This window comes from Rhinoderma darwinii, chromosome 5 (genome assembly GCF_050947455.1).
Source record: "Rhinoderma darwinii isolate aRhiDar2 chromosome 5, aRhiDar2.hap1, whole genome shotgun sequence".
In the NCBI taxonomy this organism is placed as follows: Eukaryota; Metazoa; Chordata; class Amphibia; order Anura; family Rhinodermatidae; genus Rhinoderma; species Rhinoderma darwinii.
Window position 1 is genome coordinate 7,758,536 of NC_134691.1, and position 16,189 is coordinate 7,774,724.

General features: G+C 46.3%; 1 protein-coding gene across 2 annotated transcripts in view; it reads left to right on the forward strand.

The window, feature by feature from the left end:
• The first annotated feature begins 2,795 nt into the window (after positions 1–2,795).
• Positions 2,796–16,189, forward strand: part of TRAPPC9 (trafficking protein particle complex subunit 9) — a 531,112-nt gene continuing 517,718 nt past the window's right edge. For both annotated transcript variants that reach the window (XM_075825698.1, XM_075825699.1), the window contains exons 1-5: positions 2,796–2,879; positions 5,274–5,862; positions 11,041–11,186; positions 14,690–14,818; positions 15,776–15,802. In XM_075825698.1, the coding sequence (XP_075681813.1) occupies positions 5,291–5,862; positions 11,041–11,186; positions 14,690–14,818; positions 15,776–15,802 (874 nt within the window). In that variant the 5' untranslated portion in view covers positions 2,796–2,879; positions 5,274–5,290. The remainder of the gene's footprint in view (positions 2,880–5,273; positions 5,863–11,040; positions 11,187–14,689; positions 14,819–15,775; positions 15,803–16,189) is intronic.

A 16,189-nucleotide genomic window follows, 5' to 3' on the forward strand; every position in this document is an offset into this window, starting at 1 on the left:
TGACGAGAATTGGGGCATTTTTCACCTTTACTGCATAATGGAGAAGAGGGCAGCTGGGCCTGGAGCCCCAAAGATAATCCGGCCCTGGTCACAAGGGGTTTTTGGGCAATTGGAAAACCCCCCGCGTGCGCCTCAGTAGCAGTCACACCCGGGCCCTGGTACCTGAGGGGGCACTAAGCCCTCCCTGCCACATGAGAAGACAGCAGTGTTATAAATGGCACATGTTTAGGGGGGGGGCGCCTGTTACAGACTATTATTGAAGCCTCTGACTCCAAAGTTTAGACCTTGTTCACACAGTACAGATTTGCTGCAGATTTTCCAAGTATTTTTTAACCAGTTCAGGACCGGGCTATTTTGAGCCTTCAGGACCAGACACCGTTTAGCCATTTTCAGCACGCGTTAGTTAAATGGCTATAACTTTTTTATTTGTTGGGCTAACGACGTGATTTTTGCGATTGTTTTTTCCGTAGACAATGCAGGTTTCTTTTTTTTTATCATTTTTATACACATCCTTTTTGCTATTTTAGAATTTTTAGGCTTAAAGTTTGAAAATAATAGTAAAAAAATAAGCTTTTTTACATTTTAGCTATTTTTTTCTTGTAATAACAGAGTTTTACCCTCAAATAGACCTTTTATTTGTGATCGCCATTGTCTACCGGAAATTTTTAATATATTACATGTCTATATTAGGGTAATTGGCTCAGGGCGAGCGTTACGACGATGATTGGAGGGGGAAATGCTTTTTTTGGGGAGGGTATTTTATGTGTATTTATTATTCTTTTTTTTGCACTTTATTTTACATTTATTTTTGTATTATTATTGTCCGTCCCTCAACGGTCAGAAAACACTTTTACACCATCTTTTCCCCTGTAACTAGGGCTGCACAGCAGGGAAATCAGCCCTCTCATAGTGACTATTGTCTCTAAGGGTATGTGCACACACACTAATTACGTCCGTAATTGACGGACGTATTTCGGCCGCAAGTACCGGACCGAACACAGTGCAGGGATCCGGGCTCCTAGCATCATAGTTATGTACAACGCTAGGAGTCCCTGCCTCGCTGCAGGACAACTGTCCCGTACTGTAATCATGTTTTCAGTACGGGACAGTTGTCCTGCAGCGAGGCAGGGACTCCTAGCATCGTACATAACTATGATGCTAGGAGCCCGGCTCCCTGTACTGTGTTCGGTCCGGGACTTGCGGCCGAAATACGTCCGTCAATTACGGACGTAATTAGTGTGTGTGCACATACCCTTATAGGGCTGTGCTGGGTCTAGAAAGACCCAGCAGTAGCCTGCCACTAACGCCACCTGGCGATTATGTGACCAGTCACATGATCACCGGGACCAATAGAGGCAGCAGCGAGCGCTGTGTAGAAGAGATCGGAGAAGATAGAAGCAGCGAAAACGTGCGCCGTAAATAGTCTATGGCGCAGGTTTTAAGGACCCCGACCGCCGGCCATAAATACACAGCCAGCGGTCAGGAACCGGTTAAGCTAAAACCAGAATTAGGTCCAGGAGAGCAGACCTATAACACCTTCCTTTATATATTTCTTCTGTTTAAGCTTCGTTACTGTTTTTTACTGGAAAAATACATGCAATATCTGCAGTGAATCTGCACTGTGTGAACAAGGTCCTACATGAAGGGAGTTCTTTCCTGTACAGGTTCCCGGGCAGCTCATGACCTCAACACTATGACCCCCTTGGACCTCGGGAACTAGTATAATTTTAAGGATTGAGCGGATAGCTTTCGTACCGAAAAAAGCTGCATTTAATAATCATAGAAAAGACAAATAGAGGAGAGATATCAAAACTGGCGCAACCTAAAAGTGGAGTAGTTTCCCATGACAACCAATTAGACTCCATCTCTCATTTTTCAGAGGCTCTTTCGAAAATGAAAGCAGCAACCTGATTGGTTGCCGTAGGCAACTACTCCACTTTTGCTACATCTCCCCCAATTTCTCTACTCAGGTGCTAGTGTATATAATAATATGTGATGTATTTTTTTATATCATATTTATCCATGTTTAGCTTTAGGCTATGTTTAGGTTTCTGTCCGAGTTTCTGGTATTTTTTTTGGCGTCAAGAACGGTGCCGTCTTTAGCGCCATTCCTGCCAGCAAAATGACCGGAACCCTGATGGAAACCTGATTGACCCATTTTAAGTTAATGGGGTCTGTCAGGATTCATGATCTTTAAAATGGATCCATTACAACAGTCATGGATCCTAATGTGAATAGAGCGTTACACAAATCAAATGTCTGTAAAAAAAAACAGGACTAATTATAATTGTGTACAGCGCTGCAAAATATGTTGGTGCTATAGAAATAAATAAAATAAATAGTAAAATAATTTATTATTATTATTATCATTATTATATACATTATAATTGTCAAGAAAACTCTCAGCATGGTCTCCAGCCTGTGTTACTAATCTACAGCGCCACCTAGAGATCAGCTCAGCATCTGCAACTTTTCCTCTTAGCTTCTTCAATCAGCTCTTAGTAACTGATGACGCACCACCAACCGGCTAAAATATAATTGGCTCCTAGTCAAAACAACAGATGGGCGCGGGCTGCTCTACTCCAATCGTCGTGCTGTGGAACATACCAACGTTATAAGAACCTACGGGGGGGTTGAAAAAACTTATAATTTGTTGTCGTTTCTAAAAACGCAGATATGTAGTGTCGGGTTAGCGCTAGTTATAAAATATGCGGGTGTATACAGTGATGACGGTGGTCATCTTGTGTGGTGTGAGTGAGCATTGCGTTTATATTTAAACCCCCCCCCCTTGGTTGAGTTGGGGGCGTGGCCGAGCGGCTCCTCCTCCTTCGGAAGCCGGAAGTGTTAGGCAGTGCTGGGAGAGAGGAGCTGAGAGACAGGTGGGTGATTGGCAGCTGGTGTTTGTGCTGCCCCCTGCTGTTCATGTTGCCGCCCTGCATGTTGTTAATGGGGGGGGGGGGGGTCTTGTGGGGCCCCCTCTATCTCTCTTCATGGTCCCTACATTTGAAGTGCTGTCCTTATTGTTGTGTCCCTGTTCCTTTGTAGCACCCTTACACCTGACACCTATAGTCAGCCACTGAGTGTTATGAGGATATTCTGGGGCCCCTGACATTCTCATAATGGGGCCCTTACACGTATAGTGTACATTGCATTACGAAACTGACACTTGTGCTGCATTGTGGGGCCCCTGAGAGTACCATATGCACAGGGGCCAATGTATCATATATGCATTACTTTATTATGTCTTTTGCTATGGGTGTTTCCTGTAGTTACGTTATAATGGGTAAACCTGTCTCATTTTTGTTCACTTTTTGTGGCCCTTCGGACAATGTTTGGGGCATACACAAAAGACTGTAACCATGCGGGACCTCAATGACTCATGTCCCATTATATGGAGGTTCAGGGGCCCCGTAACGTAAGGCTAAATCTAGATGACGACTAATGTAGTGCGGTGACGCTTTCCATAGGTATGCATTAAGTTGCGTGATGTCACCGATGTATGTACAAGTTGCATCATGTGACCTGTGCTTCAGCCTATAATGTAAGCTGTTGCACCAGGGGACCCTGCAAGACTTGGGGGCCCACTAGTTCTATGGCTCACATTAAACAAAGGGGCCCATTACACTAATGACATTCATAGCCCTGGGCCCTTGCACTGGTCTTAGGTGCTTTGCAATGTGCACCGACTGGTGTGGCCCTTCAGCAATCAGGGGCCCTATTCTATCTATATATTCTCAATATTGATATTGCAAGAGGGACAAGCCATAAAGTTACTTATATCGGGGAAGCCGCCGGTGTCACTAAGATCTGCAAATGATGACGTTTTCCAGCACCGAGCTCCAATCTGTCGTGGGGGGGGGGGGATATAAAAGTCAGATTGAATGCTATTTTATTAGCCACATGAAACGTCAAAAACCGGATCGCGTGGTGTGGGACGATTGTGCGATGCCTCCTGCTCGTCGATATGCCAGTTATCTACAACTGAGAGGGACAGAATCCTTGACCTGAGAGATCTTGGTTGATCACTCCGGCAGATCGCTACGCGCCACGGCCGAGATGTCAGCACTGTTCAACGTTGTGTCCCCCGGAGGTTGGGAGAACCAACAACGAACGGGAATGACAGCAAGAGGTGCGGGGAGGTGAACCTTTGCACGGACGGATCGTATGATTGGAAGAATGGCGCGTAGTGATCCATTCCGTACCGGAAGTGAAATTGGACGTCACATCCCAAACCTAGGGCGGCAACCAGCGTCAACACAAACCATCGGAAGGCGTTTGCACGACATTGGGCTACGAGCCAGATGTCCGGCTACACACCGGACCATTCCATTGACCACACGCCACCGCTCTCAGAGGTTATCATGGTGCACAGCAATGGAGGCCGGAATCTATGAAGAGGTCTATCCTCACAGCGATGAGTCCCGCTTTTGTCTCAGATGCAATGATAGCCGGAGACTGGTCTGGCGAACACGTGGGCAACGCCATTAAGGAGCCTTCAAAATGGAACGTCACACTCCCGGGATTATGGTGTGGGGTGGCAGAATGTACGGTAGCCGGACCCTTCTAGTCTTTATTTCAGGGACACTGACAGCTCGGCCTTACATTGATTCGGTCGTGGAACCAGCAGTACGGCCTTTTCTCCAAAGCGTCCCAGTAGCCATTTTTCAACAGGACATCGCCAGACCGCATGTTGTTCGTGCTACTATGAGCAGGCCGCGTGGCGTAGACGTGCTACCATGGCCTGCAGCGTCTCCGGACTTGTCCCCCATCGAGCACATCTGGAAAGTCATTGGTCGGGAATTGTAAAGGGAGCGGCCAGCAGCCAATCTTGATGATTTCCGTGCCCAAGTGCATTCAGCGTGGCAGAACATTCCTCAGACATCCATTAATAACCTCATTGATCGCTGCCAAGGCGTGGAATTGCGTGGATTTCTGCGTGCGGCGCTCGCACTCCATACTGAATGAATCAAGATGTTTGGAATATTTTGTTTCCATTTTTTATCATCCGAGACATTTCTAGGGATAGATCTGGGACCCGCATCTATCTGACATTTATGACATCCTGTGGAGATGTCATAAATGTCTCTGATGGAAAAAAAACCCTTTAACATGTCTATCGATCCTGTGATTTCCACCGTTCTAATACTTTTCCTTCTTGTTGTTACGATTTCAATGTTGATGAGCGGATATTTGTATTTCCAGCGTTTTTTTATGGTTACTTTACAGATTTGGTTGAGCTGATCGCCATCTTATCCTTTTTTTCATCTTCACAGGATCTTCACGTCATAGGATGAGTGTCCCAGATTACATGCAATGTGTAGAGGACCACCAGACCCTCCTAGTGGTGGTCCAGTACGTGGGGGTCTTGAAAAGCGAGAATTTCTTCAAGATCTACAAACGCATCTCCTCAGTGTGTCAAGTGAACGTCACCAACTCCCAGCGCACCTTGTACATCCGTTACCGCCACCAATATCCGGCGGAGAACAACGACTGGGGAGATTTCCAGACTCACCGGAAGGTGGTTGGTCTCATCTGCGTAGCAGAGTGCGGCCTCCCCAACGAGCTGTCCACCATATTACGGAAGTTCGAGCAGAATAAGGAGGTCTACAGCTCTACCTTGTATGACTCCAGGCTCTTTGTGTTCGGGATGGCGGATCAGTCCCGTACCGGTGTAGCCTTTTATCCCAGCTATGAAGACTGCGAGTCGGTGGAGAAACTGGTGGAGGAGTTCATCCAGTCCTTGGTCATTGTACTGGAGAGCAAACGGCTTGACAGGACCAGTGAAAAGTCTGGGGAGAAGATCCCGCTACTCTATGTGCCGTATGAGAAGAAAGATTTTGTGGGACTGGATCCGGACAGCAGGTATGTTCAAATTGTGTAATCTTATGGTATTGGGGTCACACCGACGCCATCCAAGATGCCCTGCATTGTGGACTGTCAGCTGTGCGGCTACATTACCCCAAACACTGGGCAGGTAGAATACATCCAACCATCCAATCAATGTATATTATAAGCTGGTGAATACTCCAGAGCTGCGCTCACTATTCTGCTGGTGGAGTCACTGTGTGCATACATTACTTATCCTGTACTGATCCTGAGTTACATCCTGTATTATACTGCAGAGCTGTACTCACTATTCTGCTGGTGGAGTCACTGTGTACATACATTACATTACTTATCCTGTACTGATCCTGAGTTACATCCTGTATTATACTCCAGAGCTGCACTCACTATTCTGCTGGTGGAGTCACTGTGTACATACATTACATTACTTATCCTGTACTGATCCTGAGTTACATCCTGTATTATACTCCAGAGCTGCACTCACTATTCTGCTGGTGCAGTCACTGTGTACATACATTACATTACATTACTTATCCTGTACTGATCCTGAGTTACATCCTGTATTATACTCCAGAGCTGCACTCACTATTCTGCTGGTGGAGTCACTGTGTACATACATTACATTACTTATCCTGTACTGATCCTGAGTTACATCCTGTATTATACTCCAGAGCTCCACTCACTATTCTGCTGGTGGAGTCACTGTGTACATACATTACTTATCCTGTACTGATCCTGAGTTATATCTTATATTATACTCCAGAGCTGCACTCATTATTCTGCTGGTGGAGACACTGTATACATACATTACTTATCCTGTACTGATGCTGAGTTACATCCTGTATTATACTCCAGAGCTCCACTCACTATTCTGCTGGTGGCGTCACTGTGTACATACATACATTACTTATCATGTACTGATCCTGAGTTATATCCTATATTATACTCCAGAGCTGCACTCACTATTCTGCTGGTGGAGACACTGTATACATACATTACTTATCCTGTACTGATGCTGAGTTACATCCTGTATTATACTCCAGAGCTCCACTCACTATTCTGCTGGTGGCGTCACTGTGTACATACATACATTACTTATCATGTACTGATCCTGAGTTATATCCTATATTATACTCCAGAGCTGCACTCACTATTCTGCTGGTGGAATCACTGTGTACATACATTACATTACTTGTACTGATCCTGAGTTACATCCTGTATTATACTCCAGAGCTGCACTCACTATTCTGCTGGTGGAATCACTGTGTACATACATTACATTACTTATCCTGTACTGATCCTGTATTATATCATGTATTATACTCCAGAGCTGCACTCACTATTCTGCTGGGGGAGTCACTGTGGCCATACATTACATTACTTATCCTGTACTGATCCTGTTATATCCTGTATTATACTCCAGAGCTGCACTCACTATTCTGCTGGTGGAGTCACTGTGTACATACATTAGATTACTTATCCTGTACTGAGCCTGTGTTATATCATGTATTATACTCCAGAGCTGCACTCACTATTCTGCTGGGGGAGTCATTGTGGCCATACATTACATTACTTATCCTGTACTGATCCTGAGTTACATCCTGTATTATACTCCAGAGCTGCACTCACTATTCTGCTGGTGGAGTCACTGTGTACATACATTACATTACTTATCCTGTACTGATCCTGAGTGAGGCCTGATTTACACGAGCGTGTGCGTTTTGCGCACGCAAAAAACGCTGCGTTTTGCGTGCGCAAAAGGCACTTAACAGCTGCGTGTGTCATCAGTGTATGATGCGCGGCTGCAAGATTTTCTCGCAGCCGCCATCATTTTGACACTCCGTTTGGATGTTTGTACACAGAAAAGCACGTGGTGCTTTTCTGTTTACATTCAGAGAATGACAGCTGTTGCGCGAACCACACAGTTCGCACGGAAGTGCTTCCGTGCGACCTGCGTGGTTTTCACGCACCCATTGACTTCAATGGGTGCGTGAGGCGCAAAAAACGCAGAAATATAGAACACGTCGTGAGTTTTACGCAGCGGAGTCGCTGCGCAAAACTCACGGACTGTCTGCACTGCCCCATAGCCTAATATAGGTGCGTACGAAATGCGTGAAAAGCACGCGCGTCGCACGCGCGTATATTACACTAGTGTAAATGATGCCTTACATCCTGTATTATACTCCAGAGCTGCACTCACTATTTTGCTGGTGGAGTCACTGTGTACATACATTACTTATCCTGTACTGATCCTGAGTTACATCCTGTATTATACTCCAGAGCTGCACTCACTATTCTGCTCGTGGAGTCACTGTGTACATACATTACATTACTTATCCTGTGCTGATCCTGAGTTACATCCTGTATTATACTCCAGAGCTGCACTCACTATTCTGCTGGTGGAGTCACTGTGTACATACATTACATTACTTATCCTGTACTGATCCTGACTTACATCCTGTATTATACTCCAGAGCTGCGCTCACTATTCTGCTGGTGGAGTCACTGTGTACATACATTACATTACTTATCCTGTACTGATCCTGAGTTACATCCTGTATTATACTCCAGAGCTGCACTCACTATTCTGCTGGTGGAGTCACTGTGTACATACATTACATTACTTATCCTGTACTGATCCTGAGTTACATCCTGTATTATACTCCAGAGCTGCACTCACTATTCTGCTGGTGGAGTCACTGTGTACATACATTACATTACTTATCCTGTACTGATCCTGAGTTATATCCTATATTATACCCCAGAGCTGCACTCACTATTCTGCTGGTGGAGTCACTGTGTACATACATTACATTACTTATCCTGTACTGATCCTGTGTTATATCATGTATTATACTACAGAGCTGCACTCACTATTCTGCTGGGGGAGTCACTGTGGCCATACATTACATTACTTATCCTGTACTGATCCTGAGTTACATCCTGTATTATACTCCAGAGCTGCACTCACTATTCTGCTGGTGGAGTCACTGTGTACATACATTGCATTACTTATCCTGTACTGATCCTGAGTTACATCCTGTATTATACTCCAGAGCTGCACTCACTATTCTGCTGGTGGAGTCACTGTGTACATACATTACTTATCCTGTACTGATCCTGCGTTACATCCTGTATTATACTCCAGAGCTGCACTCACTATTCTGCTGGTGGTGTCACTGTGTACATACATTACATTACTTATCCTGTACTGATCCTGCGTTACATCCTGTATTATACTCCAGAGCTGCACTCACTATTCTGCTGGAGTCGTCACTGTGTACATACATTACTTATTCTGTACTGATCCTGAGTTTATACTCCAGATCTGTACTCACTATTCTGATGGTTGTTATTGGAAACAGTCAGCAAACTTGCTGACAGTCCCCCTCTCATAGCTTAGCTGAGCTCCAATTACTGTACTTTAGATGGTTGCTAAGTACCTCGTGTAAAGATAAAACTTCCCAAAATGTAAATAATCTAAGCAAGCTCTGGGCAGAATCTGAACAAGCAGGAATTATGCGAGATTTCAGCTCTGAAGTCGGCAAAATTGTGAATGCAGTTCTTGGCCGTTATACTACCCATGTCACACCCAAAGTGAATGAGAAAGGTTAGGATTGCATTAAGACTAAGATTATATGGTTATAAAGGCTTTTCAGGTCCTTAACCGTATCCCAACATATATGTACGTGATGGTTATTGCGCTGGGCACAGAAGCTGTGCCCACACGATCACCCGCTGGATCCCGACACTGATTGGCAGCCGCCCTCTAGCACTAACGCCCAGAAATGGCGAAAACGCAGATTCTGACCATTTGACCTTTTCTGCACCAAGGAAGGGGGCGCCCTTTACCATCTTCCTATTAGCCCTGTAATTGCGATCAGCGGATGTGACCTTTTTTTCTATCAGGCCTATTAATCCTTGTTCGTGCAAATTTATTTTATAGGCACAGCCAGTAGTGTGACGTCATAGGCACAGCCAGGAGTGTGACGGCATAGGCACAGCCAGGAGTGTGACGTCATAGGCACAGCCAGTAGTGTGACGTCATAGGCACAGCCAGGAGTGTGACGTCATAGGCACAGCCAGTAGTGTGACGTCATAGGCACAGCCAGTAGTGTGACGTCGTAGGCACAGCCAGGAGTGTGACGTCGTAGGCACAGCCAGGAGTGTGACGTCGTAGGCACAGCCAGGAGTGTGACGTCGTAGGCACAGCCAGGAGTGTGACGTCGTAGGCACAGCCAGTAGTGTGACGTCGTAGGCACAGCCAGTAGTGTGACGTCGTAGGCACAGCCAGTAGTGTGACGTCGTAGGCACAGCCAGGAGTGTGACGTCGTAGGCACAGCCAGTAGTGTGACGTCGTAGGCACAGCCAGTAGTGTGACGTCGTAGGCACAGCCAGTAGTGTGACGTCGTAGGCACAGCCAGTAGTGTGACGTCGTAGGCACAGCCAGTAGTGTGACGTCGTAGGCACAGCCAGTAGTGTGACGTCGTAGGCACAGCCAGTAGTGTGACGTCGTAGGCACAGCCAGTAGTGTGACGTCGTAGGCACAGCCAGTAGTGTGACGTCGTAGGCACAGCCAGTAGTGTGACGTCGTAGGCACAGCCAGTAGGGTGACGTCGTAGGCACAGCCAGTAGGGTGACGTCGTAGGCACAGCCAGTAGGGTGACGTCGTAGGCACAGCCAGTAGGGTGACGTCGTAGGCACAGCCAGTAGGGTGACGTCGTAGGCACAGCCAGTAGGGTGACGTCGTAGGCACAGCCAGTAGGGTGACGTCGTAGGCACAGCCAGTAGGGTGACGTCGTAGGCACAGCCAGTAGCGTGACGTCGTAGGCACAGCCAGTAGCGTGACGTCGTAGGCACAGCCAGTAGCGTGACGTCGTAGGCACAGCCAGTAGCGTGACGTCGTAGGCACAGCCTGTAGCGTGACGTCGTAGGCACAGCCTGTAGCGTGACGTCGTAGTCATAAAACGTAAAAGAAAAACGTGACATACTTGTCCAGCAAAAAACAAGGAGTTAAACAGCTACATAGAAATGAAAAAATAAAGTGATGGCTAAGGGACTGCGAGGAAATCTGCGTCTTCGTATTAGGGGGGTGGGGTCTTTACGTCCACGGGCAGCCTCAGGAGCATCACCAGTTTGTGCAGGATCTCCATGTTGTTTCAGTTTGTGACCGGTCGTGTTGTTTACCATCTACAGGCATTATAAGAAGCGCTGCCAGGGGCGCATGCGGAAACACGTGGGCGATCTAAGCCTGCAGGCCGGGGTGCTGCAGGACGCGCTCGTCCATTATCACATGGCTGTGGAGCTCCTGCGAGCCGTCAACGACTTTGTGTGGCTGGGAGGTAAGAGATGATTTATCACCACTGTCCATGGTAAGAAAACATTACGACGGAGGGAATAAAAATATTCATGATAACTCCGGTCCTCCTTGTTTTGTTCTGCACGCCCACTTTGCCCACAACCGTCAATCCCAGTGATCGCCGGGGCAAACTTTTTAAAGGGACAGCCCTGGGCCAAACAAAAAATCTCGGGCAGGGCTGACGTCGGCTACCGGGAAGGTTGGGCAGGTGCCAGGACCCACCGCTGCTCTCTGGTGTATGGAATACACAGGACAGTAGGAGAGACTACACATGACGACGTGCTTTGTGGTTTCTCTTACACGGGATGTTGGGGGAAATTGGGTGCCTCAGGCCCTTTTCGGCACCCTGATATATTTAACTATTATTTAGCCTCTTCTTTTACCAGGTCTCTGCCGGATCTCAAACTCAGGACCTGCTGTATGGGAGGAAGAAACACTAAGGTTGGGTTCACACAGTGCAGATTTTACATGCAGTTTTTAAGTCAAAATCAGGAACGGAACCTAAACAGGAGAAATATATAAAGAAAGGCCTTATGGGTCTGTTCTACTGGTTCCAATTCTGGTTTTGGCTTGAAAAAAATTCAGGCAAAATCTGCGCTGTGTGAACGTAGCCTCATAGTGACCACAGGCTGCACTGTTGTCTATGAGAGCTTTTTCTCTGCCTAAAAACCTCATTCTTCTTCTTCTCCGGTATAATGTTCTGGTATATACTGATATATCTTTATAGATCAGTACATTATAGGGGCGGGGGGGGGGGGGGGGAGGAAATATCTAAAAAGTAAAAAACCACTAAAAAAACAACAAAAACAATTGCAATAAAACACATTTTTGTAATACACGTTATTGAATAAACATCAAAGAACAGTAACTGATAGACGTAGACGACGCGGGCAATACATGAAACACGTTATTTATGGTGATCGGTAAATGGTGTAAATAAAAATGGCGCAATCTTTTTTTTTTTTTTATTGCATTTAACCCATAATACAAGTAAAATTGAACCTGTCATCAGTTTTTTTGCACCAAGTTTTAGGTCGTGTAAAGACCTTTCCACATGTGGTTTGTTTCTTGTTGTGCAGCTTCTCTTATGAAAATAAAATGTTTAAAGGTCCCGCCTCTTGTGCAAATGAGGCCTAAAGTGTCCGCTGGGCGTATACTCCGCTCCGAAGTGTCTGACATTTTCATCTATAACCCAAAGCATCTTTCCCCAATAGACAAGGATGATGCCCCCCCTGCGTCATGCAGGTTCACTGCAGGGGGCGCTATTGAAGCACGTCGGTTTTTTACACATATTTTGATGAAATTTGCTGACAAACCCATGAAAACAGAGTGAGGTGCCACACAATGATTAACCCCATTGAATGAGGCTAATCCGCACGCAGATTTAAGGCAGATGAAACCGCATGCCTGCGGCAGAAGTCCGAGGGTTAGCCTTGGATTCCTGCAGGGGTTTCACGAGCAAATCCACAAAAAAATTTCCGACCCAAAAATCTCTCTTGCACGGACGGCCTTGTGTAAAAAACATCCTCTGGTGAGGAGCAGTGCAGCCTTTGGTCACTGGTAGTTTTTCGGTCTCTCATACCCAAGGTCCAGAGCTTGAGATGGAAATAAGTTAAAAGGAGAGGTGGAAAAATACTTAAATTCATAGAGGCATTTCCCCAGGCACCATTAAAGGGATCCCTCACCCAATGTCCTGTGCCGGAGAATCTATACCGGCCAGTGAAAGCCGCAGGCGACCTTAAAACGTCTCTGTCACCACATTATAAGTGCCCTATCTTGTACATGATGTGATCGGCGCTGTAATGTGGATTACAGCAGTGTTTTTTTATTTAGAAAAACTCATTTTTGACGGAGTTATGACCAATGTTAGATTTATGCTAATGAGTTTCTTAATGGACAACTGGGCGTGTTTTACTATATGACCAAGTGGGCGTTGTAAAGAGGAGTGTATGACGCTGACCAATCAGTGACCAATCAGCGTCATACACTTCTCCCCATTCATTTACACAGCACGTAGTGATCTTACTAGATCACTATGTGCAGCCACATACACACACATTAACGTTACTGAAGTGTCCTGACAGTGAATAGACATCACTACCTGCCGGGACGTGATGTGTATTCAGAATCCTGACACTTCGCTAACGTTTGTGTGAGATTTACAGCAAGACAAGCGTAATCTCGCGAGATTACGCTGTAAACTGTCATTTACAGCGAGATTATGCTTGCTGTGCTGTAAATCTCACACAAACGTTAGAAGTGTCGGGATTGTGAATAGACATCACGTCCTGTCAGGACACTTCAGTAACGTTATAGTGTGTGTATGTGGCTGCACATAGTGATATAGCTATATCGCTATCTGCTGTGTAAATGAATGGAGAGAAGTGTATGACGCTGATTGGTCACTGATTGGTCAGCGTCATACACTTCTCTCCAACGCCCACTTGGTCAAAAAGTAAAACACGCCCAGTTGTCCATTAAGAAAGTCATTAGCATAAATCTAACATTGGTCATAACTCCGTCAAAAATGATCGTTTTTCAAAATAAAAACCACTGCTGTTATCTACATTACAGCGCCGATCACATCATGGAGGAGACAGGGCGCTTATAATGTGGTGACGGAACCTCTTTAAGCTCCTCAGGGCAGATGACCGTAAAGGGATTTTCCCATGAGATACATTTATGACATATCCACAGGATGTGTCATAAATGTCAGATAAATGCGGGTCCCACATCTGGAACCCTCACCTATCTCTAGAACGAGGCCCCCTAAACTCCATTCTACCTTAGTCTGTTCTCGCTGCCTCCCGGCCACTTCCTGGTTATATGGTCGGGAGTTACGGAAGCAGCGTAGCATGCGAGCTACATTATTACCGTAGCTACCAGTCACTACTATGGGACTTACGGAAGCAGCATAAGTCAGCCAGTTACGCTGTTTTTGTGACTCACGACCATATAACCTTTTTCATGGTCGGAATTCACCCGTTTCAGCCGCAATATAGAGGACAGAACGGGGTTTATGGGGCCCCGTTCTAGGGATAGGTGAGGGTCCTAGAGGTGGGACCCACATCTATCTGACATTTATGACATCATATGTGGATATGTCATAAATGTCCCTCATGGGAAAACCCCTTTAAGCTCCCCGGGCATTCGGCGGTGGGCTCCCCGGGCATTCGGCGGTGGGCTCCCCGGGCATTCGGCGGTGGGCTCCCCGGGCATTCGGCGGTGTGCTCCCCGGGCATTCGGCGGTGGGCTCCCCGGGCATTCGGCGGTGGGCTCCCCGGGGTAGAACATTTCTTCAGTAAGGACTTGACATTGGAGATTATGTTGATGCCCCAGTCCTTGCTGCAGTCCTTGCACCTCCAGTTTCATTAGACTTCTGAGAGACGTATAATATCTTCTGGATGACATCACAGTTCCCGGTCTTTATAGCGCTGCACGGCGTATGATATGGGGTCATTTATCTTTCTTCTGCTATTATTGCAGCTGCATTGGAAGGACTGTGCTCTGCCTCTGTGATACATCATTACCCGGCAGGGACAGGAGGAAAGTCGGGAGCTCAGCGGACACAGAACGTGGCGCTTTCTGCTGATGCCGGTAAACGGCACAGACCAGGTATGACGGGGGAATCGGGGGTTTTGTTCTGGAGAAAAGAAATTTGAGTACGGAGCTACAGGATTTTCACTTTCCAACCTGGGAATGACCCTCACTACAGATATCCCATATCAGGATTAGAAAAACTTGACTGCTTTTTTTCTAAAAACAGCACCACGCCTGTTCACAGGTTGTGTGTGGTACTGCTGCTCAGCCTCAACTATGTTTTTGGAAGAGCGACGCCGTTTTGTACATCCCCCTTTAACCCAAAATCAGGGAGTGACCTGTGATTTTGGATCGGTTTATTAACTTTACCAGACTGCCGGAGGAACGGTTATAAAGCCCGGGGTGTGTTCATGAAAACCATGCCCTCTGCTGGCTGAAAGCTGCTATTACAGTCACTGGAATTGGGTGGCGCAGTATTGTGAGATTCTATCAATATAGAAATATATATTTTAAAAACATAACATCTCAGCGGTGTCTGCGGGAGGATACGGGGACTGTAGCGAGAGCAGGTGAATATTATGGCGAGCGTTGCAGAGATCTCGATCACTTTTTAGCTCTACTCCATTAGGACACCGTTCTGATCAATGACTCCAGCTGAGCTACTTTGTGTATTGGAGTCTGCAGTAGTCTAAAATCCACCCACTGCCTCATCAGAAGCTCAGACTATTGTTACGTCCCTTCTCCGTGCTTTACACTGCAGCTCTGCTTTTTCAGATTGGCTGCTTTGCATTCTACCATAATGGAGAGCTGATTTCCATTACATTAATTATTAGACAAGAATCTATAGGACCGGTAAGAAACATAAGATTATCAGATTATTGTCTCACAGACTGAGGGGCAGGACCTGGAGACGATATTGTATCATTTTGTTATAATTACTGATATCTTTGTGTAGTGATTCAATCGTTTTTGGCATCTCTGACACGGACTCTATCTTTCCTTTTTTTTTCTTCTTGCTTTTCATGGGACCAGGAGCTCAGGAGGTTCTAATAGACCCTGGTAAGTAAACCGATCCTGTGCTCAGTGTCGCCCCCTGCTGAGTAATGTATTGTGTGTATGAGCTGCCAAGAAGAGTGTGCTCTGAGACCCGCATCTATCTCCAGTACTGAGGGGACTGGACCCCGTCCCGCCTGGTGAGGCGGTCGCCAGATTCAGACGGAGATAGGGGTTGATAGGATTGGGGAGGAAACAAATACATTGACTGAGTTATTCTGGAATGACCCTTTTAATGTAATATAATCAGGACTTGGACCAACTTCACGCTTCCTCCACAGCAGGGGGCGCATTTTATTGTAGTGTTTTTCCGATTTGTTTTCATCCTAAATTGTCCCGTTCACCTGGTGGAATCTGAAACAGATGAGAGGGTTCGTAACGCCTTCATTCCGG